Raw genomic sequence first — 27,845 nt, forward strand, 5'->3', positions numbered from 1 at the left:
AATATTTGAAAAATTTACAGGGTGTCTAACTGGCCTCAAACTAAGTTTTTGAGACTCATGGATACAAGGGCGAGCCCAAGACCAAGGTATCACATTCTGAGGCCGAGTCCAAGACTGAGACCAGGGAAAAAATGTCCTTGAGACCAGTCTCGAGGCCAAGGCCAGTCTTGAGACCTCCATCCTTGTTGTTAAGTAATAAACCCAGTTCTTAGCTCCAATCATTAATTGCTGGTAGCCCTTAATCAAAACCATTTGAAACATTTTTCGTTTTTACTTCCCTTTAATTGGAATAACCTTATCAATTATAATATCCCATTATGATTATTAATAATACTACGGAAGAGGATTAGGGCCACTCAAAAAAAAAAAAAAAAGAAGTCTACTCAATTCTGACTTTTTTCTCAGAATTCTGAGATTAAAGTCAGAATTCTGACTTTTTTCTCAGAATTCTGAGATTAAAGTCAGAATTCTGACTTTTTTCTCAGAATTCTGACTTTTTTCTCAGAATTCTGAGATTAAAGTCAGAATTCTGACTTTTTTCTCAGAATTCTGAGATTAAAGTCAGAATTCTGACTTTTTTCTCAGAATTCTGAGAAAAAAGTCAGAATTCTGACTTTAATCTCAGAATTCTGAGAAAAAAGTCAGAATTCTGAGATTAAAGTCAGAATTCTGACTTTTTTCTCAGAATTCTGAGATTAAAGTCAGAATTCTGACTTTTTTCCCCCAGAATTCTGACTTTTTTTTTTTTGGGCGCCAGGAAGGAAGGGATGTTGGTGCAGCCAGTTTCATTGACAGAGATGTGAGTTGTGTGGAAGGGCAGGTAACATATACTGGTGGAAATTGACGGAATTAAGCGACCTTTTACGTGTCCGAGGGATCCCTGAAGATACCATTTCATTAATGGAAGAGCAGAAGGTGAGTAAAACAAGAAAGCTACTTTGGTATCTAAAACAAAACGGTTACAGCTAGCTGTTAACATGTTTGTCATCTTATGCCAATGGAGGAATAAACAGCTCTCATAATGTAACATCACATGCATGAATAGAGGCTTTACCAGATGCCGATTGCTGGAATTATCCCAGTTAGGTCTGTTGCACGTTATTGTTCTTCTATTTGAATGTTTTCCAAGGAAATTGAGCAGGAGCTGTATTATAGGTTGTTACTCACCTATATGAATAATATATCTCACATGTTGAATTGAGTAACTTTTAGAAGATGAAATAAAGGTTAAATACATGTTTATATATATTAATAATGAGAATAGATTGTTTGCTTACATAGTTATAGGTGGTGGAGGACTAAAGATCTCTAACTTTACTAGCTAACAATAACCACGGTTGTGCACATATAGTGGTACAGTGTCAGAAACATTACAAATATATAGATGAGAAATAACAACAGGATCACTTTGGGATGATTTAGAATGTTTCCTTTTGCGTGTTCTATTTGTAATACTTTTCACCCTAAATTGTATTTCTCAATATCTTTCTACATTACAATCCTTTCTTATTTTTAAATGATGGGTGGTCCATTTACTAAAACGGTACGCTATAGCTCCCTTCTTCCAATATTTTTTTCCTCCTCTAAACAGTAGATAGCTCTTACATTATTAAGCGAGTTTGTTTTTCCTACCTATGGGCGCAATGTTAACGGTGATCATAGTGAGTTGTAGGGAAAATGCTGAAAAAAGTAATTGTCTTTTCTTTCTGTTTGTGTGCAGATTGACTGTGATGTCATGCTGGTGGATGAAAAAACTCTGGCAAATGACATCCTTTCCAATGGACACCTAATTGTCTTCTTCAATTTCTGCTAAAGCAAACAACCAGTCTCAAAAAGAAGACAAGGACTTCTGCAGAACCTCTTGAAGTGAAAGTCACTCTTCCTGAAATGTCAGATTTAGATGACCTAGTCAGCCTGTACTTCAGGCTTTCTTTCACTAACAAAGAAATACTTGGAATGTTAGCACACAGTCATCAGACTATAATAAGTGTACGAACTCTAAAAAGAATTTGTAAAAGACTTGGGCTGTTCAGACGGAAGAATCAGTCAAACCTGGAAGAAGTGCTAGCTTTTGTCCAACAAGAAATCATGACCAATGGACAGATGCAAGGTTATCGTTGGCTACATCTTCGTGCAGTTCAAAAGGGATTTGTGGTGTCACAAGACACTGTAAGAAGGATAATCAAACTGGTTGACCCACAAGGTGTGGAACTGAGGCGAGCTCGACGTTTAAGAAGACGCCAGTACCAATGCAGAGGACCAAATGCGCTTTGGCACATGGATGGCTACGATAAACTAAAACCCTATGGCATTGCCATCAGTGGCTGTATAGATGGCTTTAGTCGCTATGTTTTATGGATGGAGGCTTATACCACTAATAATGACCCTAAATTGATTTCAAGTTATTTTCTGAAAACAGTTTCAGGTGTCAATGGATGTCCAGAGAGGATACGTGCCGATAGAGGCACAGAAAACAGTTCCGTTGAACAAATGCAGATTTTTCTGCGGAGAAACCACACAGACAATTTTGCAGGGGAAAAAAGCTTCATTTATGGAAGAAGTACAGCCAACCAGCGTATAGAAGGCTGGTGGGCTACCCTCCGCAAACAGAGTGCACAGTTTTGGATGAACTTATTTCAAACTTTTCAGGATGATGGCCACTTCACAGGAGATTTTTTGGACAAAAGTCTTATCCAATTCTGCTTTCTTAATCTTATTCAGGTAAAAACTTATGCCAATGCAGTGAATTGTCACTGTTTGTAATGTAGAACATTTTATTGTTGGTGTATTTTGGTGTTATTTGCAGTGATACAGTGAAAGGTCTTTTCATGAAAAAAAGTTTTATCTTCATTTCAAGCTGCACTGTGTAATGTTTGACCCAAGGATCAGTTTAATTAGAGATTCAAGGGCTGCCCTTCTCAAAACTCACCTATTTGACCAGGGACGGTCGGATCCATCACTGAATGAGTTATGTGACACAGAGCGCAGCTTTACAGCAGTCTGAGCTCCCATTAAACACAGGAGCTAACTAAGCTGAAAGCTTTTGCTAGGCAACAAAACAGATATGACATCTTTTTTGTTCTCTGATGAAGGATTTAATATAGAGGGGTGAATGTAGCTTTGTCTTTACAAGTAACTCCAAGATTTCTCACTGTTGGTCCAAAGTGGTCTGCAATCAGATCCCAAAACACAGAGGGTGACTTTTTTCATTTAGCTACAGTGCAGTGTTGCAATTTACTTTCAGGGTGCTAAACCTGGATGTTACAAGTGTAGCACCTTTAGCGTCTAAAAGTTATACAGTTTTGCTTTAAATACTTTATTGGAATTGATTTTATTAATAGATCTTTCTCAGCACATTTGCATGAAGCATATTTGTCTGTATTACCAAATGGTTTAAATTACCAGTGTGTTCCACAGTGCTCCTATGGGTGTGGTTTCAGAAAGCAGTTTTATCAGTTAATTAATGCTAAATGAAATGTATTGAGGAATCATTGTACACCCAATACAAAGTGTTGCACCTCTTTGTTTATAGAAGGTATTCCTTTTTATTAGTTAATCAAACAAAAATTTATATAAATAAAAAAAAAGGTTTTGGAAACATAATTTTACTTCTAAAAATAAATTAAGACATTAGATTGCCATTTCAAAGGTTTTGTTCACAAATATTTTTCGATTGAGATTTCTTTTTGTTTGTTTAAATATTAAAAAGACAAATTTGCTCCATATTCTGTACACATGTGCTGTTAGCTGAAAGTGCTATTTTGATGTTGCTTTATTACATGGTCTGTTTAATACATTTACACTTTTCTGTTTTCATGCAGGATGAACTTGATGACGTTGTAAACACATGGAACTCACACAGAATCCGGCCCAGTGCTAGTGCAGCATCAGGTCGACCAGTAGTGATGTACTCATTTCCAGAGCTACACAGGGCTCAGGATAGATTGAAACCAATTGTTGCGGATGAGATCACTGTGTGTATGGAAGAGTGTAGACCGAAAGGCCAATATCCATGCGATGAAACAATCTTTGAACTTTGTTGTCTGCTTATGGTAGAAAATGACTGGGATGCCCCAAGAGATCCACTTGTTGCAGCTGATTTGTATATTAAGTTAAGAGAAGAAATACTCCAAAGTATCTAGAAAATTCCTGCAGTTAAAAGGAAAATTTAAAACACAGTGATTCTGTTCATCTTGATCATTGGACTGGATAGCCTTGCCATGTTTTCACTCAGCTGGTGTCAAATCCTCTGCAAATTTCAGCAGTTGACAGGCTTTTGCTGATCACCATAAAAAGTAGTTTGGGTGCTATCTCGTTTTACAATAGTTATTATTTTTTACTTTACCTTGTTCAATGAGATGGAACAATAATGGTCTGTTACTTAAAGCTAAATATTGTGATATAACCAGTTTTGTGAGCAATGTAAATCCTTCTGAATAGCTATGCATTCAACTGCATGTACAAAAATGTAATTTTCTTCTAACTTTGCTGTCCTGCTAAACTAAATTGGATAATGTATGTGTAAGATGTAAAATTGGAGGTATTAATACAGCAAAAACTAATGTCATTAAAGTTGTATACCCATCTTCCATTTAATATAAACTTGTTTTGTTGAAAAGCTTTTGCATGGTATAAAATGAAAATCGTTGTTGTACTCTTTAGCCTCCTTTTTGTAATATTCATGGCTACCACCCAATGCACCTGTATATGTAAGCCAGTGTATTATAAGCAAACCACTCCTGTATTACCTTGTGGATGGGGGGCAATTTCAGGCCTGTCAAGAGCTACCATTCTGCAACCTTTAGTGTATCCTTTCGCTATCATACCTGCATCACATGAACAAGCTTGTTATCAGGCCTCAACTGCACTCCTTGACATGCTGATGAGGGTATTCAGTCTTTAGATTTAAGTGTGCTGGTGTGTTCTGCATCTAAAGTTGCAGAATACCCCCCCCCCCCCCCCCCCCCCCGTGCATTAACAATATTTCTAGGTCTAAATCATTTCTAAACATGTATCTCCATATATATATTTCAAGCTGTTATGCCTTCTGGGGAGCTTTTAGTGCTAATAAAATGAAAAAAATGCTATATAATTATACACCTGTTTGAAGATCATTACCTTAATATTATACCTCACATTCTAAAAAGAGTACTTCAATTGATAAGTAATTGGATTCATTTTCTCCAGCTTAATTTATTCAGTTTATAAATTGTCTAGTTAAACCACTGTAAATAAATTAAGTTAGGCAAGTGAAAAGATTCATTTAAATTGGAGATGCATTCTTTTTTTTGGGTGCAGGGGTCTTAAAGTCCACTCCACGAGAGTCTGTGTCCTATAACTTTTAGATGTGACTCTGGTCCAGCATATATGAATCAAATGGCCAAATTACATCCACAATATGCAGTCAGATTCTGCAGAGTCTTGCAAATGACAGGATTATTTAAATCAGGTGTGTTGAAACAGAGAAAAATCTAAAATGTGCAGGATATCAGCCCTGGAGTTGAAGACCCCTTTGTTTTCCATGTAAATTAACTTTAGTCCCTGCCATAATGATGCTTTGTGAGCCGTCATATAAAGCCCTTAATCTGACGTGACTCCTGAAGCTCTGAGAAACACAAACCCAACATAATTTGACTGTATTTGCAGGATCCCTGCACCTATGCCAATTTTTTTTTACCAAGTTATATTTCCATTGCATGTAAGAGACCATGTACAAGTAATACATGCGTATCCTAAACAATTTTAACGAAATGTTTAAAAAGACAAATAAATGGTATTCCACCCTTTTCTACATTTTTAATTTGGTCAATAAAAGCAAAATACATATTTAAGGCTAGAGGTAAGGCTTAAGATTTGAGGCCTGTTCAAATGGATGGAGCTAGATAAAAAAAAAACAATATTAAAAACAAAAAGAATTTGATAAAACATTTTATTAGGAAAACTTTAGCAGAAACATTTTCTTGCTAATCCTAACAGCATGGCACTTAGAATGAGCCAACTTTTAGAAAACTTTTTGTCTTATACAGGGCTTTCGTAAGACATCATATCAAAGTGTGGAGATCATTTAGGGTTTAGAGATACAAGTGCTAATTTTCTAGGAAAAAAAACACACACATATCAAAAAGTAATAACTCATTGGAATTCTGTTAAATCAATACCAAACTTGAGAAGATGATAATTTGGCATATGGACAACCAAATATCAGAGCTCTTAATCAGCTCACTCTATTATAGGGTTTCCATTTATAACAAGGAATTAGTAAATTTCTTCCAAACACACTGAACTCATTATGCAGCTTGATTGGTGCATGAAACAAATATATATACACATTTAGAAAATACTGTAAAATACATAAACATGTTTTCTGTAATTTACAATTGTACTTTTGTGTACAAATGCAAAAAATAAAGATTGATACATCAACTTACCTCAAATAACAAGTGCATAAACTGTAAAGAAAACTAAATCTGAATTATTGTTACTCCTTACTTACAAGAGTCACTGATTATACAAAACTGTCACCAAATATGTAACAAAGTAAACGCCACATAACAAATCTGTAGTAGTAATTTTTCTTTTTTGCTGGTAACGGTTTCTATTATGCAGCTGGAAAATTTGGATCTGGTGCAGACAGTTCTGGATGTAGTAAATAACAGTGTACTCATTCATTTTTGAACACTTCAACTATATCATCTGAAACTCAGCATCATAAAAGAAAATGAATTATTTTCAGCCAAAACTGGTCATGCAAAAATTGGTAAATGAAACAGGAGACGCTTTCATAAGATCAAAATGCATAACCTTTGTCTTTTTGCAGCTCTGCTGCAGTCTGCATGAGTAGTTCAAATGTAGTGGATTACTTTAAGAGTTTAGACAATGTCCATTACCCACACATTGCTTTCAAGAACTGCATTAAATTCAGAACGGAAGTCAGGGAAGTTTTCATAGTTGTCAGCTATTTGCAGGATGCTCCCACATGTGCGTCCCACTGGTCGTCTTGTAAAATCTGTCATATTTTGAAATTCCACATAGATAACATTTGTTACTATAAGATCAGATCCAGTGCAGAATCGCATAAACTTCTGAAGTTTAATGTCATCCAGCTCTCTGATGAATCTTTTGAGATGGTTTCCCACTTCTTTTTGCTTTGGAGACAAATCATCTGAAAATTTCAGCAGCTTGCAGACTTTTTTTGATGTTGGTTGCAGGTCAGAGAACAACTTACTTAGTGCCTCTGGAGTAATGGAAAGATGTGGATAGATGACCTCCCTCCAGCAGTCAATGACGAACATTGGTTTTTGGACAAGCTCTTTGTGTGCTATTTCATCAAGGATGGTAGGAAGAGTCTCAGCAGTTATTTGTTTTCTACAGCCATAACTATCAAGAACTTCGACAAGATCATCTAAATCAACAGCAGAAAAATTCTTAACTGCTTCCCTCAAAACCTCACATTCTTGACTGCTGACAAACTGCAGAAACTGTCCTTTAAGATCACTGTAAACACCACTGAAAAGCACTTGTTCAAGAAAGGGGATTGCAAGTTTGTTTGGAAAATACTGACAGTCCTGGTAACCTTTCAAAAGTATTCGTCCAACTGCCTTCCATTTTTCAGCAGTGAAATCATGGCGAATGAATGGCACTTTAACTGTTGTACCAAGAGTGCATCGCTCATAGAATTCATTCCAGAAGCAGGTGAGTACATCTCTCAGTATCCCTGATCCACTGCCAGCTTCCTCTGTGTTGTCTGGAAGTATGCGCTTCACATTCAGTGTTTTTCTCATAATATCGGCATCAGAGAAAGCACTAATAATGTCATTTAAAGTGTTAGTGTGACGTACAGTGATTGTTGTTACATCCTCTGGATTAGCTGGACTAAGCGGTGCAAGAAAACCCTCATAGATTAACGTGTCTTCTGTATCTTCTTCAGCATCAAGAATAGGACCGAAAGTGATTTCTGAATCACCTAAAAGTTCCGAACCAGTTTGGAGTTCAACCACTTGAAATGGATTAATTTCACTGCTATTGCTTTCCAAGACAAATATGACATCAGATGTCTCACTTTCTTCTTCTTCAGGATCTTTTAGCTTTGTTGAAATGTAGAAACGTAACATTGTCAGCCTTGCTGCTTCATACATAGCGGCAATACTCTGGCAGGTGTCTTCAGTAAGGTGGTTTTGTTTAAAGTCCCAAACCTCAAACTCAAAATCTGTTTCTGGCCCCTTAGGAGATTTGCCACCAGGGAAAAATAATTTCTTTCCTTCCTGAAGAATATCTCTTAATCCAGCGTCAGTGGCCATCTGAATTTTTCTAGTGCCACCTCCCTGCTTCGCTCTCACCTGTTTGGTTACTTTTCCATCACTATGTATCCATCCTATCTCAACATTTCGTGTTGCTTTTTGCTTCTTTGTCTGGCTTGTTCTTTCGCATGAAGCGTTCTCTGATGTACTTTCCTTTCTGTTTTTCATTTTCTCACGAAGTCTCTGCAGAAGTCCCTGTTTTCTTTTTGAGAGTGGTTGTTTGCTTCTGCAGAAATTGAAGACGGCAATTCGGTCTCCATAGGAGGTGATGTAATTTGCTAGAGTTGCGTCATCCATAAGCGCTATGACATCACAGTCAATCTGTGCAGAAAGAGCAAGAAAAGAATTACTTTCGATAACATTTTCCATACAAATCAATAAGATCACCAATAACATTGCACCCATGGGTGGGAAAAAAAAAAAACTGCCCGTAAATAACATTAGAGCTATCTACAGATTTTAGGAGAAATAAAATAATGTAAGAAGGGAGCTATAGCGTACCCTTTTAGTAAATGGGACCATCCATTATTTAAAACAAGAAAAGACTAGATTGATTGTCATGTAGAAAGATATTACGACATACAGTCTATTTAAGGTAAAAAGTATTACAAATAAAACACACAAAAATAAACATTGTAAATCATGCCAAAGGGATCATGATGTTATATTTTAACTACATGTTTGTTGATAGCCTGTTTCTTTCTATCCATCTATTCACCCATTCCTCAAATCATTTTGCCTTCCCACTGGTTGCGCGAACATCATGTCTCCCTGTGATCACAGTTCAAGGCTGCGGTGGTCCCCAACAAGCTCTTTTAATTGTCTCTCTCTCTATACACACACACACACACACACACACACACACATACATACATACATATATATATATATATATATATATATATATATATATATATATATATATATATAGAGAGAGAGAGAGAGAGAGAGAGAGAGAGAGAGAGAGAGAGAGAGAGAGAAACAAAAAAACTATAACCCACATTAAGTTTGATTTCGCGAGCTGTGACTATGGCCTACCATCTCCAAACCTATTTAATGTTTATTAAATAACTGTTAGGAATTGTCCAGTGAATATCAGAAATAAAATTAAGATCCAGAGAACATGATGATTTAATGTTTACCTGACTTAACAATATATTCCAATCAACAAATCCTTTACTGGACTAGTAAAATGAAACTAAAACTACTAAAGAAAATTGATATTAAATAAACTGGAACTATGTACACACAAAAGGGACAAATATATTTTAAAACCATCATACGAATATTTGAGTGAATCTTGGATTCACTGCAGATCTAAGTTACAGAACTAAAGTCATCTTAAAGAATGTGGAACAAGGTTAAATTAGTTTAACTGATTTAGAACATTTGAATTGTATTTCCTACTATTTCATATGTTTTGTATTTGATATGCATTCACAATGCAACTCCGACGTAGAAAAAAATAAATGTAATGGAATTATGCGCACCTGAATTAAAGCGCAAGGCAGCACGCCCACCGAAGCACCACTCGTTCTGTGTCTTAAAAACAAAATAGCATTAAACAGAGCTGCTAACTCTGCTACTGACTTTAACTGGAACATTTTGCTACGGCTGTGAGGACATTAAACGTACTGATTCACGTTTTGAATGGTGACCGCTGATAAATGCACCTGGTTCCGAGTGAAGGGAGGAGAGAAGAGCAGTAAGAGCGCTGAGGCACAGAAACACGTCGCATGTAGTTAAAAAGGCAGAATTAATAAGAATGACACTTATAAGCATACTAAATTGTGTATTAGACTGAATCTGGTTAGCGAATCTGTTTTCTGATCCAGCGTGCAACTATGACTGGTTCTGAATAAAGGCTTCATTCGGGAGCCGCTCGCCCACCTCGTCTCCTGCTACGCATTACCGGACTGTACCGGCTTACTTTCACCACTGGTTAAACTGATGGCCACAAGTTGTGAAAGAAGCTGAAACAGCTCTGTAGAAGGCGGGTTTAGACTGAGCTCTGGATGGACAGAGCTGTGAACGGATCATCCGCAGCCCAGATGGGCTTTGTTATTTTTATGCGTGAGAAATGCCATGTGTTGCGTGTGAAGTCAGTGAAATGTGGTAAATGCGTGACAGTTAGAGCTCTGCTCATCAGCATAGCATTGTTTCAAGAGGGCTAGCCTGCTAAGCCGCCTGCTAGCCCTCTTAGCTCCAGGTCTTAACATCAGTCAAACTCTAAAAACACAGTGAAAGTAATCCATTTTAAATTGCTGGTGAAGATTCTCAGTGGAATGCCCATTTAAAATTGTTAATATAACCCTACTTTACTCTGCTAAACCGCATCTGCTGTCTATTCTATTGGCAATTTCATCGATGTAAACTAACAAACATGTTAACAGCTAGCTGTAACCGTTTTGTTTTAGATACCAAAGTAGTTTTCTTGTTTTACTCACCTTCTGCTCTTCCATTAATGAAATGGTATCTTCAGGGATCCCTCGGGCACGTAAAAAGTCGCTTAATTCCTTCATTTTCCACCAGTATATGTTACCTGCCCTTCCACACAACTCACATCTCTGTCAATGAAACTGGTTGCACCAACATCCCTTCCTTCCTGGCGCCCAAAAAAAAAAAAGTCAGAATTCTGGGGGGAAAAAGTCAGAATTCTGAGAAAAAAGTCAGAATTCTGACTTTAATCTCAGAATTCTGAGAAAAAAGTCAGAATTCTGAGATTAAAGTCAGAATTCTGACTTTAATCTCAGAATTCTGAGAAAAAAGTCAGAATTCTGACTTTAATCTCAGAATTCTGAGAAAAAAGTCAGAATTCTGACTTTAATCTCAGAATTCTGAGAAAAAAGTCAGAATTCTGAGAAAAAAGTCAGAATTCTGACTTTAATCTCAGAATTCTGAGAAAAAAGTCAGAATTCTGAGATTAAAGTCAGAATTCTGACTTTAATCTCAGAATTCTGAGAAAAAAGTCAGAATTCTGAGAAAAAAGTCAGAATTCTGACTTTAATCTCAGAATTCTGAGAAAAAAGTCAGAATTCTGACTTTAATCTCAGAATTCTGAGAAAAAAGTCAGAATTCTGAGAAAAAAGTCAGAATTCTGACTTTAATCTCAGAATTCTGAGAAAAAAGTCAGAATTGAGTAGACTTCTTTTTTTTTTTTGAGTGGCCCTAATCCTCTTCCGTATAATACTCATTGTTAATAAGGTTAAATTGCACAATCCCAGTATCAAACATTAAATTGTGCAAGTGAACCTCCTTCCTCTACTCCAGTTGATGAACCTGAGGTGATTGTTCAGCCGCTCCTTAAGGATATCTCTAAGGGTTTTATAATGAAGCCATTTTAATCACCTCTCTTCTTTCCATGTTATCTCTCTAAAGATTGCCACATCCCAGGGCAACAAGGCGCAGGAGTTAGGGATTCGTCATGCAATTGGCAAGTTGCCAGTTCAATCCCCTGCTTCAGCCCTCTCAGTTGCTGTGTCCTTGGGCAAGACACTTGGGCAACACCCGAATTGCCTTCTGGTGGTGGTCAGAGGATTGTGCTGCACTGTTATATGACAGCCCAGCCTTTGTCAGTCTGCCCCAGTGCAGCTGTGGCTACTAACTCTGTCAGGGTGTGAATGGGTGAATGACTGAATGGAGTGTGAAGTGCTTTGAGGTAATTGGACATTGGATATAGCGCCATACAAGTACAAGCCATTTACCATTTTCTGGGAGTGAAAATTTATATAATTAGAGGTAGTTGACTCATTTATACTAACTTAGTCCTCTGGCAGCCAGAGGACAAAAATCAATTCATTAATTACAAAGTCTTTGGAGGGAGAGACCTTATATTTAATAGACCACATTTAATTGTTTTATTTTGTGTATATATATATATATATATATATATATATATATATATATTTATTAACTAGTTCACAATAGGTTCACTTAATACTGTTCCAGTGAAGTGTTTTTGAATAAAGAAACCCATCACTGCTCTTTATGTCTTTATTTGTAAAAAATTGCCCAGTTATTAGTCAATCCAAGAAAGAAAAAAAAATTATGAACTACAGATAATTGATATAGGAAGGGTGCTGGAACCTAGAGATCCAGAAAACAGAAGCAATGAAAATTAATGTTGATGTCTCGAAAACTAAAAAAAATAGTTGTTGAAACCCGAACAGAGCACCAAACAAATCAAAAAGTGGGTTCAATAATCAGTGAGCTTCACCAGAGCTGGTCGAGGCTGTAATGGGTTGTGTTTCCTACTTTTGTGTTTCAGCAACATGTTTTAATCTGTACTCTGAATCCAGTTTACTGCCTAAAAAGGTATTTTTTTAGGAAATAACTATCCTTATTACTGATTACCAAACTGACAAGAAACAAAATAATTAGTGGTTGTTGAAAACAATTTAGAAAACAAGTGAAAGTTGCAGATTAAATTAAAATACGATGTTGGGTTCCAGGGTCCAAGAATCAACAAATGATTTCTGCTCAACCTTTTTAAATCCTTGTAAATAATTTTCCGTAGGTTTGTATGCATAAGTGTACATGTAAATGCATATTTTCAAATTTGTAATTGAGAAGCCGCATTTAGCTTTTATGCTCCATTTATGTGGAAAAAACTCCCACAGGACTGTAAAAGTGCTGAAAACCTAATTTCCTTTAAATCAAGGTTAATCCCATTGATTAAGAGTTGCCTTTAAAATGTTAATTGTGAAGTTTGGAATAATTAAAGGCAAAACAAGGCAAGTTTTTTTGCAAAGCACTGTTCAGTAACAAGACAATTCCAAGTGCTGTACATGAAGAAAAAAAACAGAGGAAAGAATAGAATCACAGAAACAGAGAAAAAACATTACAGAGACAAGTACATTGCATTTGAATAGTGGCAGCAGGTCAAGATTCAGTATTAGAAAAGCTGGACTCCCTATTTTTGTTATGTTGTAAATTTCCCATTACTGTATGTTTAAGTGTTGCAGTGGGTAGCACTGTTGCCTTGCAGTAAGAAGGTCCTGGGTTCAAGTTCAACCCTGGGTCTTTCTGCATGGAGTTTGCATGTTCTCCCTGTTCATGGGTGGGTTCTCTCCGGGTACTACGGCTTCCTCCCACAGTCCTAAACATGGCCGTTAGGTTAATTGGTCTCTAAGTTCCTCTTAGGTGTAAGTGTGCGCGTGAATGGTTGTTTGTCTCTGTGTTGCCCTGTGACAGACTGGCGACCTGTTAAGGTTGTACCCCGCTTCTCGCCCAGTGAACTCTGGAGGTAGGCACCAGCAACCCCTCATGAGGTCACAAGCTATACCTGAATCTGCCCCACTGCGGAACGGTAAAGAATAATTTTTTTAATTCATTTTATGCATATGCACACTGAGAAAGTTATAATCAGGTGAGGATAACAGAATCGGATTAGGTCTTTTATAGCCCCTAAGCTGGTCTCTCAATACTATTGATAAATTTCTCCGACGGGTGGGCAACAGAAAGGGGGACCCGTCCGGTCCTGATTTGACTTATTTTGTGAGATACACCCTAAATTCCTGGAGGAAAACGGTGTGTCTTTCGACCTTGTCATTTCTGGACGTTTGAAATTTTCACATTTGGATTAAGGATACTGGGATCTCTACTTATTGGTTTTTGTGGATTTTTGAAGTATCGGCAAACACAGGGGATGTCGGAGCCATTTGGCCTTGATCAGGCTGCTGTCTGCATGACGCGCTCACTGTGGCTGTGAACGGACAAACCTGGCAGGTGAATGGAGCGAAGCCGAAAAGCTGGTCTGTGCTGGAACGCAGACTGGCTTTGGTGGTTGAACTCAAGGGGAGATGGGATAAAATCTGGAAGGGAAGCGCGAAAAAGCCCAATAATTTGGAAAATTGGATTTACTATGTGGAGCCAGCAAAAGTCTTAAAAGCTGACAGGAAAGGCAGTGCAGCTTGTCTCATAACAAATAACATATTTGGATTCCTTCCCTATCTCTATTCCTGGATTGTTATGGCGGAGAGTGCTCAGAAAAGCCCCCGGCTACCCCCCTCCCCTATGGAAGAAAAACAGTCCCATTGGAATCCACCTTTTTTTTAGCACTGAATTTTAAACACTGAATTTTTTAACACTGAATTTTAAACACTGAATTTTTTTTTACACTGAATTTTAAGCACTGAATTTTTTTAGACATTGAATTCCTTACACTGAATTTTAATCTGGTAAAAATTCACCTGCAAAAAATTCACCTGCGAAAATTCAGCTGCAAAAATTCGGCTGCAGAAATTCAACTGCAAATATGACTTTCGGTGAACTCAAGCCAAAGCAATCTACACTCGATAGAGTCGAGCAGCTTCTAGCCAATGAAATTAGCTCATTTGGTCACGTGACACTACGGTTGGGCATGGCTTTGTTCCCAGCTGAATAGAGCTGAATAGGGAGTTTTTCTACTTAAATAGATATAATTACAAAACGTCAGGTAACTAATAGACAGCCATTTGAGTTTTCCATGTAATCGGACTGGGTGAAACAACTGAGCCGATCACAACTAGAAGAAGCGGCCGGCGGCCGACTGCTTCTTCCGGATCAAACCAAGAGCCTTGGCAGACAGGGGTGCTGCACTAGTTGTGATTGGCTCAGTTATTTCATCCAGTCCGATTAGATGAAAAACTTTAATGGAGATCTATTAGTAGCTATCTGATGTTTTGTAATAATATCTATTAAAAAAGAAAAAGTCCTCATTTCACCTTATTTTCAACGGAAATACGGAGACAGTGAGTTGAAGGTTTTCTGTGCGAGAGTTCCGGCGGGTCACTTCCTGTCTATGGCGAGCTTGCTGAAAAGAGACTCATGCAGCTACGTCGTCTCAAATTACTCGTAAATATGACTTCGAAGAAGACTGGTGTAAAAGAAAGGTTTACGTGGAGTGTTTTGATCATCAACCGTGAACGAGAGCTGCAGATGTGAGGCGCCCTACTTCCTTCAGCCGAAGAACGAGAAATCCCTCCGCCTGTGGTTAAAAGCTTTAAGTCTGAAGAAACCACCGAAGCGACCGTATTCTTTTCATTTTGTAGACAAAAGACCGACAGAAGACCAACTATGCCAGAAAAGTGGCTGGGCTACGAAGTTGCATTAAAAGCTCCAAGGTGATAAAGAGGAGAGCAGACAGGTAAGCTAAGGGATGTTTACACCAGCCAACTTTGACTCTTAACTCCTTAGTTTGTATCCATAGTGATGAAACATATACTCTCACGTGAAGACAGCCATCTTTTAGCTTTGTTCTCTCTGTAAATTATTATCTGGATATTTTTACAACCCTGGAAATAGGTATGGAATTCCGTTTATAAAGTTAGATGAAAGATTTACAGCAAAATATATTTAGCCTGTCATAAGAGATAAAAGGCAGGGCTCATTTTTCATTTTTGTTATTCATAAATCTTTAAATTAGTCACAGTTCCAAATGAAATATTTAAATAACAAGCTTAATATTTAGCTCCAAAGTAAACGTTTAGTTTATAAACTAAACGTTTACTTTGGAGTTAAATATTTAGTTTGAAAACTAAATGCTTGGTTTGCAGTGTAATACTTTGTTTACAAACTAAACATTTAGCTGTGTAATTAAATATTGAATTTGGTACTGTGACATTTACACATGTTTAACATGGTGGAAATCTGACTTTAAAAATTAAAACCCGTTTTTTTCCTATTATGACAGTAAAGAACCCAAAATATTGCTGTTATATCTTGACTGTGTAACCTTACAAATGGCATCCCAGATACTAACTCTAGGTGTTTATAAAAACTGATAGGAATATGTGATATGAATATTTGAATGAGTAATGATCCAGGTGTTCTATTAGCTTGGTGTTTACATAGTTTTAAGTAGTATTGACATGTTTAATGCTGTCTGCTAAACTGATTGTGGTCTTGTGTTTGACAGATGACAGCCGCTGTGATGCAGAGGCTGACCGGACCGTTCCATAATCAGTCACCTATGAATAAAAATGCTGTTACTACAGGCACTGATGATCACATCTACGAGAAAAGAAGTAGAAGGATGTATGTGGCTGGCTTCCTGGAGTATCTTGGTCCTGGCGATGAAGTAACGGCAGACAGAGGCTTTACCATCAGAGATCTGCTGTTTGAGAGGAGATTTAACCTTGTTCTACCAGCATTCACCCATAAAAGGAGGACGGTTGTCTGATGAGGATGTAACTGCCACAAGGATTGCAGATGTTCACATACATGTGTAAAGAGTTATCAGGAGGCTCAAAGTTTTCACAATAATCACCCAGACTGTAACCATCAGCTTCAATATAAAATGGACAAAATCTTCCGAATCTGTGCAGCTCCTGTGAACACGCAGGGGGAATCATCCACAAGGATGTTGATTGAGCGGAGAAGTTTACATGTCAAAAAGATCCTGATTAGTTATATTCTACTGTAAATCAGTGGAATTAAAATACACTATAATGTGTTTTGGATCTGTGCTTTTAAATATTTCTTTGTTTAGCACCTTCAGGTTTTACATTTTGGAATAATTTTTTTCATTTTTAATAACTTAAGTATTGTATATCCTTATTTTCAGACTATTCAGATGTTTACATATACAAAAATTGTGTCCAACTAAAATGTGTACAATTAAATTTCACTATCAATTTGACTTGGTAATTTAATTTGCTTTTATTAATACTTTGATCAAGTGGATGTTGTCCTAAGCACATGTAACAACCTAAAGTGTATCTTATGTACATAAACTGGCAAGAAGATACAATATTTCATTTATTAAATTTATTAATTTATGCCATTTCTTTACATTAAATGTAATTAAATTTCACTTTTAAAATGGTAAAACGTTAAGTTTAAACATTTCACTTATTTCATTTCACTTATAGCATATTTGTAGATTCGTTGTTGTTTTTTGTTTAATTCTTTGTGGTGCAGGAAACATCCATCATTCAGCCTTTTGGGGATGGCGCTCATCTGTTCAGGACAATCCAGTCAGACCATGGCAAACTGCACCTTTTAACAAAATTAAAGTAATTATTTATAGTACAGTCCTTGGTGTCATATGTATATAAAAATATGAAATTAACAATTATCAGGAAGGTAAGTAGAAAATATGGATAGTATATATATATATATATATATATATATATATATATATATATATATATATATATATATAGTGATAACTATAAACTATCCATATTTTTCTACTTACTTTCCTAATATACATCCAAATTGCCATTAAAGATTAGACTGTTATGAATTAGAAAGGTGTGTTTACCTTTACAGACAGGAAGAGGTGGTGTGCCGACAGAATATAACCCAAATTTGAATGACCTTAAGCAGCATCAATGAACCAGAAGTCAGACTTTCAATTATCTGAAAAAGATGCACAATCTGTTGATTAGAAAATAAAAACGTTATACATACACCACATTTTATTTCACAAATGCTTTAAAGCCAATGTTTTCATTAGCTCTTTAACCCTGATACCCTAACATATAAACTGGAAATAAAGTTACAGCTTCATTCTAAAGCTAACATACATTTTAACGTGACAAGCTTGCGTCAAGAGCTTTAAAATCACATATCAGATTGGTACAATCTCAAACTTCAAGCCAGCCGTTTGAACTTTTTAATATCCAATTATAACATCAGTTCAACCCCGAACATTTAGCACTGCTATCTTTGTAACATTAACTGACCAGCAATCTATTCACAACGAGGCAACAGCTGATTTGACTCGGACCATTCATTAACCAACCTGCAGATCTGAAGGACTTCCCCTGGAGTCGCAGCACCAGAGCACTCCGGTAGCTCCAGGTGATGCAGTCAGGATCCAGCAGCGTGAACGTCGGACTTGCTTTGGCTTGAATGGGCATCAGCCTCCATGAATACCAGTTTATCCATGCTGCTATTTATAAACTTTGTGCCAATTTTTCCACTGCGGAGGTTCGGCTCGGTACATTGGCATTGCAGAGCCGTCCGGACCAAGTGACGACACAAAATGGTTAAACATTTCCTCGTTCGTTATATGAGGCCACTTCTTCATGTCTTCATATCAGTCATGAATAGTTTGAGGCTGTGGCACTGACCTGTCACTTCGATTGCTCTGCAATTTTTGACAATGTTGCGACAGTTAATAATTTCAGTCAAGCTAATGTTATTTTACCTAGGGAAGCGCTGAAACGGAAGTTTCCTGGGCGTAGTGTCACGTGACCAAATGAGCTAATTTCATTGGCTAGAAGCTGCTCGACTCTATCGAGTGTAGATTGCTTTGGCTTGAGTTCACCGAAAGTCATATTTGCAGTTGAATTTCTGCAGCCGAATTTTTGCAGCTGAATTTTCGCAGGTGAATTTTTTGCAGGTGAATTTTTACCAGATTAAAATTCAGTGTAAGGAATTCAATGTCTAAAAAAAATCAGTGCTTAAAATTCAGTGTCAAAAAAAATTCAGTGTTTAAAATTCAGTGTTAAAAAATTCAGTGTTTAAAATTCAGTGTTAAAAAAAAGGTGGATTCCAATGGGACTGTTTTTCTTCCATACTCCCCCGCTGACACCTGAGGATGCTTCTCTGAACTGTTGGCCGGCTGATAACATCAAGGACAATGGCCTCTGGAGAGTGTTCACGGAGATAAAACATTTTCGCCCAAACACACATGCATAACTGATACTCATAAAACTGATGAATTACGCAAACGCGACAGGTCTCAAATGTTTACCTTCTGCATACATGTTGTCTTGTGTTATTTGTGCTTTTCGTGCTATGAGGGTTTTTTTGTGTCGGTTGTTTGTCTCTTTATTGGTGAGAGCATAAATAGGCAAACATCTGTCTCTTTTCCCCATGTTGTTGCTCTTCCTTCGACAGTTTCAAGGGCAGCGCCTCGTGAACTCCGTGTAGAAGGGGTTCGGGGCTGTTTGGAGGAATGCGGCCTTGACGGCTGCGCTATTTGCTAGCAGCGGCTGACTGGCTGCGTTCCTTGGCAACGCAAGGCCTCAGTCAGTCGTTCCCCCAAATGTTTGTTTGTTTAAGTGTATGTGATGGACAGTTGTACTGGAACTGATTTTTCGATTGCAATGCAAATTGTAATTGACAATAAAATTTGATTGATTGATTGATTGGTTGAAAATGTTCACATTGACTGAGAGAGTAAGATCACTACATTCACATAAAATTGTTGATGTCTGGACACTTTGGAGACAACAGCAAGTTCCAAACTACCCCAGGTTTCAAAAGTTTCATGTCCGTGTTTTTGCCTTACCTAAAAGCTGAACATATTCAATGCAAGCATCAGACAGAGAGGTCACTGAGTGATTCACATTCTGAAAATGTCAGAAATCTGAACCTTATTTCTGGTCTGTGAAAACATTTAGTCAAGCACACAGGATTTCTCATCCACCTGTTGTTTGTAGACACTCTAGATTTTCTTTGGAGATGCTCTGATTACCCCGTATGTTCCTAACAGAGCACTTCGCTCTCAGACTGCAGGTCTGCTGGTGGTTCCTAGAGTCTCTAAATGTAGAATGGGAGGCAGATCCTTTAGCTATCAGGCTCCTCTCCTGTGGAACCAACTCCCAGTTTTGGTCCGTGAGGCAGACACCCTGTCTACTTTTAAGACTAATCTTAAAACTTTCCTTTTTGACAAAGCTTATGGTTAGAGTGGCTCATGTTACCCTGAGCTACCTCTATAGTTGTGCTGTGATAGGCCTAGGCTGCTGGAGGACATCAGGGTCTAATTTTCTCACTCTACTGATTTCTACTGTTCTTCAGTCTACTGTTCTCCAGTTTTGAATTGTATTACATTGAAATGAGTGTTGTCATTTCAGCTTTTAACTTTTTGCTTTCTCTTTTTCCTTTCATAGTAGGTACACCTGGTCTGGCGTTCTGTTAACTGTGACATCATCCAGAGAAGACGGCTCACCCGCTACTACCATCTAATGTAGAACAGATTACTAGATCAATGTGTGCTTCTGTGCTTTTTTTGTCTCTCTTGTTGTGTCTCTACTCTGTCTTCTGTAACCCCCAGTCAGTCGAGGCAGATGACCGTTCATACTGAGCCCGGTTCTGCCGGAGGTTTTCCTTCCCGTTAATGGGGAGTTTTTCTTCCCACTGTCGCTTCATGCTTGCTCAGTATGAGGGATTGCAGCAAAGCCATGTACAATGCAGATGACTCTTCCTGTGGCTCTACGGTTCCCCAGGAGTGAATGCTGCTTGTCGGGACTTTGATGCAATCAACTGGTTTCCTTATATAGGACATTTTTGACCAATCTGTATAATCTGACCCAATCTGTATAATATGATTAAACTTGATTTTGTAAAGTGCCTTGAGATGACATGTTTCATGATTTGGCGCTATATAAATAAAATTGAATTGAATTGAATTGAAAGGCCAATGACATTAGAGGAACAGCAGAAGGTTACTGAAAAGATGAAAAAAGAACCCAAACAAGAACCTGAAACAGTAAGCAAATATAAAAAAACAAGTTATTTCAATATGTGTTTAAATTTGTAACTTTTTTTACTTTTTTACTTTTCAGTATATTTTGTGCAAAAATCAAACAGATGAACTTGTGTTCACATCTCAAGTTGCGTCCTTAAGTGGATCCCTCCGTCTTCCGACAGTTTTCATCCTTCTACTCATTGACATATGTGGAGGTGAAGAACTGTTTTTCAGGTTAAATAACTAGTTAATAACTAGCTTTTACCATATGGGTATGTTGTTCCTTATGAAATTGTACTCTGTTGAATCTGGACATTGCTGAAAATATGTTCTTTCATCTGATTTAGTGGCAGCCGTCTATGAAGTGACTCTCCAGGTCCCCATTGGGAGCGTCCTTGAGTTGAGTCACTTAAAGTTATTGTTTTTTTAGCACAAACCTTACATTTTGGAATCTGTTGATTAGAGAAAATCAACAGTAGCAAAGCGTTATACCCAAATTTTGGCTAAATAAAAAAAAAAGTTATTTGTAGTTTTTATGATGTAAACAAGTTATAATTAAAATTCTAGCTAAGTGCCTATGGTTTGTTTGTAAATCCTGTCAAAAAAGTGGATAAGGAGACAGGTAAAAAGTATTCGGCTCCATCCAAATACGTCTAATTATAGCTCCTAGCTCTTATTCCTCACACAATAACAGTAAGAATATCCATCGTGGAGAGGAAAAGAGCTTTGGACTGCTGTGCAGACTTGGGACATCCTTTGTTTCCAACGTCTTTACGAAGGCCTACATCCTTCTAAGATTGAACTACAAACTGTGTGCTCCCTTCTCTCCAGACATTTTTGTTGATTTCTGTGAGGTGGGTTTTGCTTATAAATGATGTCATGCAATAATAATAATTTTATAATATCATCTTCATTGTCATTGCAACAAACATTACAACTAAATTTATTCTCTGGTTTTAACCCATCAACCTTGGGGAGCAGTGGGCTGCCATTGCGCCCGAGGAGCAATCTGGGGTTAAGGGTCTTGCTCAGGGACCCAGAGTGCCGGCACTGTGGATCGAACGGGTACTTGCATCCTTCTCTGAGTGCAAGCACACTGCTCTAACCACCAGGCCACCACTCCTGCAAAAGATTGTGGGATTCTTTATAGCTCCTTAGCACCGGTAAGAGACATCACAAGGTTTCTATGCCAAAGTAGCTGCAAGGTGAACCATATAGCACTGCACCTTTGGTACAGCACTGCTGACACACTTTTAGCTAAAATGTTCTTACCCAAAATGTATTTGGATGGAGTCTCTGCCCAGATTCCAACATCGTAATTACCCAGAGCAGCATCTGCACTGTGCTTTAACACCCTAAAAGTTCCTGACATTCTATTATAGAACAGGAATGTGGAACAGTTTGACCAATAAGATAAGAAAAGATAGAACTTTATTGATCTCACAATGGAGAGATTTACTTATGACATTGGTTCTTTTAAGCAACAGAAGGTGCACAAAGAACAAAAAAGTGCATGAAGTACATACAGTACATCCAGATATATACAGTGTATGGGAAAAAATAAATTAATATCAAATAGTTAATAACAATAAGACCAGTCTGTTTCTTATGGCAATCCTTGGCTCAAGTAGTTGTTATTCTGGCATCTTCCAGATGTTTTCCAGAAGGATTTAGCAGTTATTTCTGGTGGTCAGCTCGACCAGCTCATATTCAGGATGTGATACAGACCTTTGTGCTTGTTTGATATAACAAGACCATTAATCTTTCCACACATGTGTTAAATGGTTCCTTAACTGGGCTTTGCCTGCTGCAGAGCAATAAATCATTCCCTGTTCCAACAAAATTTATACCAGTTGTTCTTTGGAAAAAACAGTTACTTTTCCTTATTATTTATCTCCCACAACCCTTGACTATATTTGTGTTTTATATAGTTTTATTTTTCATTCCCAAACTTTTTCTCAAAAACAGGTGAGAAAGAAAAATTGGTGAGGGCAAATTCAGAGCTTCAACGGGAGTTACAGCTAACGGGGCAAGCCTATGAAGATGCCACTGCTACACTGCTGGAGATGAAGACTAAACTGGAGTCACGGAGGGAAGAACTCACACAGTCTCTGGAGAACATGGAGGACGGCAGGGCAGAAAACAGACAGCAGCTTCAATCAGTGGAGATGGAGATAGCAAAGAAAGTGGACCCTGAGAAACTGTTAGGGGTAAAAGAAAATCTCTTAAAAGAGCAGTGGAAACTGGATCAGACAAAAAAAGATACAGAAAAACAAATAATTAACATTGAGAAACTGATGGAGCAACTGGAACTTAGGTTTGCTTTTGAACACAATGAAGCTGGGTGAATTAATAAGCACAGAGGAAAATGTCCGAAGGTTAAAGTTTCATATTGTTTTTATACAGTATAAAATATTTATTATGCCCAATTGTTTGTCTTTTACAATAAAACTCTTCTTTTAAAAATCATGTGTGACTGTAAGTTTGTGTGCACTTTATGAGTTCATGGAAAGATCAAATACCATATGTTTCTTCTTAAAAGTTTGACTTATTAAAGACGTTTCCCACAGTTTTTGGTAAAGAAAAGATCTGAGGTCTTTTACAGACTAAGAGTGCAATGTGATTAAATATTTACCAGGAATGATTTTTACTCATCTGCAAATCCTGCTATCAAATCCCATATATCTACAAAATAAAAAAAAACAGCCTTTTTATTATCCAAATTATTTTGTTGAGATTCTGGATCTTCGTTTTAAGAGAGACCTGTTTTATTTTTAAACAAATACAACATCAGGGTTTTATTAATTACAGAAAGACTTTACATAAAGTTTAGAAGATTAAACTCATATAAAATAAAAATAAAACCATTTTCTCTATCCAATGAACTTTAACCGTAATATAAGAAAGGGGTTCTCATCTTTAAACAAATACAGAGAAAAAGAAATCACCATGGCTGAACATGTGTTTTTAACTAAATGATCCTCTACCTTTTTCATTGTGTGTCATGATCTTTGCTCTACCTGCCCTACATACAGCCATGGAAAAAAGAAAACACTTTCTCAGCTCTTCATATTTTCTCATTTATTCCATCTTTCTTTACAAGTTTCTACACATTGTGGAAGAGTTTCGACCCATTCATTTTTCCAACCTTCTTTTCATTGAAATAAGCAAAAAGAGTTGTTCCTACAATGTATTTTGGGAGTAAATCTGATAATTTAATGGTTATGAACAGAAGATGGATAAATCAATGGAGAGGGTAAAATAAATATTAAACACATCCCCTGTTTTCTATAAAACTATTTCTGTAGCAGAATCAGCATAAAGCTCAAGAAATATCAGTAAGGACTCTTCTTATTTTGCACAAGTTAAAAAATCAAGTCATAGATATCCATAAATGATGTATTGTAAAATACATCACTGACTTTGGAAACTGGTGGATATCACGTCAATCATGACTTGGTGCTCTGCACCACACAACCTCTACCAGAGTCATTGAGTAAGAGAGAGAGACAGAGAGAGACTTAAACTTAAGAATAAAACTGATATTAGGTGAAGGTTATAAATCAATTGAATATTAAATAATTAAAAAAAGGTTTACTTTTTACTGTCCTAGTATTTGTACTAAATTGCTCAATTAATCCAATAGCAACTTCTATTAGGAATTGCATTCAGCATTGTTAGTTTTTAGTATCATATTTTTACACCTTTTATGTAATGAACAGAGGCAGGACCAGCAGAGGTTCTTTAATAACCAAAATCAAAAACTGGACAAAACCAAAAAGACCGTTGCACCAAAAAGACAGCCGAAAAACAAAAAGTCCAGCTGGGCAGGCAAAGGTACGGGGCCCTAGAGGGGTCATTGCAAAATGTTTTGCATGTTGAGAGAATGTGCGCTCGTTTTACTACATTGTGCTCTCGTTTTACTAAATCGTGTGCACAATTTACTATATTGTGCTCTCGTTTTACTATAGTGTGAGCTCATTTTACTAAATTGAGCTCTCATTTTAAGCATAGTAAAACGAGGGCACAATTTATTAAACGAGTGCACTATTTACTCAAACGAGCACACGATTTACTAAAACGAGAGCACAATTTAGTGAACATGGTTATAGAACATTGTGTGCACGATCTACTTAAACGTGGCCACAATATGTAAAACGTGCACTCAATATTGTCTTGACACATGTAAACATGAGCACGTTATAGTATATTCGAGATCTCGATCTACCAAAACGCACCCACGAATAATTAAAACGTGTGCTCGAATAAAATGTGTGCACAAAAAGGCTATAGTCAACAATCCTGGAGATAGTGGAAACTGGTTGAATAGCTTACATTTCCATTTCGTAGCCTTTGAGATGGATCTGGTCAGGATATACCATGGTTTGGGTATGGCGTATAAGGAAATATTGAGAACTCTAGCCACCCAGCATGGGATGGTTATGAGTTTAAGCACATTAAAAAGGATGCTGAGGGCGAACCGTCTCCGCTGTCGCGTGTATGACGATTTAAAACGTGCTCACGTTTTATTAATTCGAGGACTCAATTAAAAGAAAACATGCTCACAAATTATCACGACCTGAAAAAAAATATCACTTAAAGTGAGCTCTCCCGGGCTCCGTACAAAGGCAGGAACAGACATGCAGGAACAGGATGGTTCAGATCACTGTAGAAACAATGGTCAAAATCCACGAGCAAAAACAGAATCATGTTATTTGCTGGAGAAGACTCAACCAGAACTCAACAAGACGACCTGGCACTGTAATGTTCTGTTGTGGTTCAGGTTATTTTTTCAGTTTAGGATTATTTCTGTTTCTTGTTTTGGATTTATGCTTAGCCTGTTTTTGTCATCTGGCCTTTGTTGTTAGTTTTTATTTCAGCCCGTGTCTGTTTAGTCTTATTTCTTACCTTAGGTTTTTGTTTATCAGTCTTATGCTCCTTTTATCACCTCCACCTGTTTTTGTTAATTAGTCCCGCCCTGCTCTCCTGTTCTGTCGCCTATTTAAGCCCGCCTTTGTTTTCTGTTGGTTGCCGGAATATCTCTTCTTGTCCCTGTTCGCAACCTCCTGGTTGGACATGATCTGTCCTGTTTTTGAGTCTGTCCCAGCCTTTTGCCTTTTTGTCAGCCTGGAGGACCCATCATCTGTGTCCATAAAGACTTTTTTAGCATCAGCTCCGTGTTCGGCTAAACTTTGGATTCAACCCTAGCAAATCATTACAGTATATTCCGGCCACATGAATCCAATGCCAACACGTTCTCTCCGTTCCGGAGGAGCTATGCTTACCCAGACCTGCGCTCCATTCACCTCTCGCAGTCACTCACCGGATTTCTCCAGTCGGTCCCCCTCACCGCCGTTCATGCCGGATCCGGACTTTTTTCTGGAGGTTGACGCGGAGGTGATCCGGGAGCTCTGTCCGGACCTTTTTCTGGAGTCGGTCCCATTTCCTTCTCCTGGTGATGAGGCGCATGAATCGCCGCTGGCGTCGGCGGTCCCTTCCCGTCAGGAGGAATCGGAGGAGAAGACGGCGACTTGTTGACCACTCCTCCAGCCGTTCTGAGCAGCGATCAGCCGAGCCAGTTCAGCCTCAAACGGTCGTTGCTTTTCAGCCCTTGCCGGCTGCCCCATCATCTTCCTCCGCTGTTTCCTGTTCAGCAGACCGGGGTCCTCCACTTCCCTGTCCGAATCCGCCCACAGCTCCTCCTAGTGGCGCTGCAGAAGCTGATCACAAGGATTTGGAGGACAAGATAAGGACATTTGCACTCCTCATTAAACGCCTCAGGGAGGCTCTCTTCAGTCATTATTCAGAGGAGCTGGAGAAAAAATTAAAGGAGGTTGACGCCTCAGCTCCCGTCAAGCCCAATAAGGGGGTCCAGGAGGACCTGCTTCTTCTGACCTGTGACGAGGGAACCCAGGATGGTCCGTCGCTGACGTCCGACGTGGGAACACAGAGGGGTCCGTTGCTGACGTCCGACGTGGGAACCCAGAGGGGTCCGTCGCTGACGTCCGACGTGGGAACCCAGAGGGGTCCGTCGCCAACGTGTGACGTGGGAACGCAGAGGGGTCCGTCGCTGACCTGTGAGGCGGGGACTCAGGGGGATCCTTCGCTCTTTGGGCACCCTGGGCCTCAGAAGAGGATTCAGCAACCGTGGTCCCCTGGAGACTTTGAGTCTCTCGGTATTGTGTATAAGCCTAGACCCCTTATTGCCCTCATGGACAGCCAACTCTGGGAGAGACTGTATTGGATGTCGCTTTCTGAGACCCTCCAGAAGGTGGTCCTGAGACTTCTGATTGCTATGGGTCTGACTTTGTCTCCTGAAGCCTGTAGCCCGGGGCCTCCTGAAGCCTGTAGCCCGGGGCCTCCAGTCACCTGTAGCCAGGCTCCCACCTTGGCAGCCTGTAGCCAGGCTCCCACCTTGGCAGCCTGTAGCCAGGCTCCCACCTTGGCAGCCTGTAGCCAGGCTCCCACCTTAGCAGCCTGTAGCCAGGCTCCCTCTTCAGTCGCCTGTAGCCAGGCTCCCTCTTCAGTCGCCTGTAGCCAGGCTCTCCCTTCTGTCACCTGTAGCCAGGCTTCCCCTTCTGTCGCCTGTAGCCAGGCTCCCCCTTCAGTCGCCTGTAGCCAGGCTCCCGCACCACTCGCCTGTAGCCAGGCTCCCGCACCACTCGCCTGTAGCCAGGCTTCCCCTTCAGTCGCCTGTAGCCAGGCTCCCCCTTCAGTCGCCTGTAGCCAGGCTCCCGCACCAGTCGCCTTTAGCCAGGCTCCCTCTTTAGTCGCCTGTAACCAGGCGCCGCCGCCTGTGGCCAGGAGCCAGGCATCGTCCTCCCTTAGCCTGTAGTCCGGCACCTCCCTTAACCTGTAGTCCGGCACCTCCCTTAACCTGTAGTCCGGCGCCTCCCTTAATCTGTAGTCCGGCGCCTCCCTTAACCTGTAGTCCGGCGCCTCCCTTAACCTGTAGTCCGGCGCCTCCCTTAGCCTGTAGTCCGGCGCCTCCCTTAACCTGTAGTCCGGCGCCTCCCTTAACCTGTAGTCCGGCGCCTCCCTTAACCTGTAGTCCGGCACCTTCCTTAGTCTGTAGTCCGGCGCCTCCCTTAGCCTATAGTCCAGCGCCTCCCTTAGCCTGTAGTCCGGCGCCTCCTTTAGCC

General features: G+C 38.9%; 2 protein-coding genes and 2 long non-coding RNA genes across 4 annotated transcripts; 3 read left to right on the forward strand and 1 right to left on the reverse strand.

Annotated features, from left to right (window-relative positions):
* Positions 1-756: 756 nt before the first annotated feature.
* On the forward strand, positions 757-4,940 carry LOC118558974. Its single transcript, XM_036129583.1, has 3 exons — positions 757-915; positions 1,721-2,721; positions 3,822-4,940. Exons 2-3 carry the CDS (start codon positions 1,888-1,890, stop codon positions 4,140-4,142), a joined length of 1,155 nt encoding a protein of 384 aa, XP_035985476.1. The 5' UTR covers positions 757-915; positions 1,721-1,887; the 3' UTR covers positions 4,143-4,940.
* Positions 4,941-6,764: 1,824 nt separating this feature from the next.
* LOC118558966 lies at positions 6,765-10,830 on the reverse strand. Its single transcript, XM_036129569.1, has 2 exons — positions 10,745-10,830; positions 6,765-8,618 (listed from the first exon to the last, which is right to left on the reverse strand). Exons 1-2 carry the CDS (start codon positions 10,817-10,819, stop codon positions 6,870-6,872), a joined length of 1,824 nt encoding a protein of 607 aa, XP_035985462.1. The 5' UTR covers positions 10,820-10,830; the 3' UTR covers positions 6,765-6,869.
* A 3,954-nt stretch (positions 10,831-14,784) lies between these two features.
* Positions 14,785-16,912, forward strand: LOC118558962. The gene is made up of 2 exons (XR_004928568.1): positions 14,785-15,423; positions 16,195-16,912. It is a non-coding gene; the product is annotated as an uncharacterized LOC118558962 (long non-coding RNA).
* Positions 16,913-20,650: 3,738 nt separating this feature from the next.
* LOC118558961 lies at positions 20,651-21,079 on the forward strand. Its single transcript, XR_004928567.1, has 3 exons — positions 20,651-20,724; positions 20,801-20,918; positions 21,051-21,079. It is a non-coding gene; the product is annotated as an uncharacterized LOC118558961 (long non-coding RNA).
* The last annotated feature ends 6,766 nt before the right edge of the window (positions 21,080-27,845 follow it).

This window comes from Fundulus heteroclitus, unplaced genomic scaffold (assembly GCF_011125445.2).
Source record: "Fundulus heteroclitus isolate FHET01 unplaced genomic scaffold, MU-UCD_Fhet_4.1 scaffold_186, whole genome shotgun sequence".
Classification (NCBI taxonomy): domain Eukaryota; kingdom Metazoa; phylum Chordata; class Actinopteri; order Cyprinodontiformes; family Fundulidae; genus Fundulus; species Fundulus heteroclitus.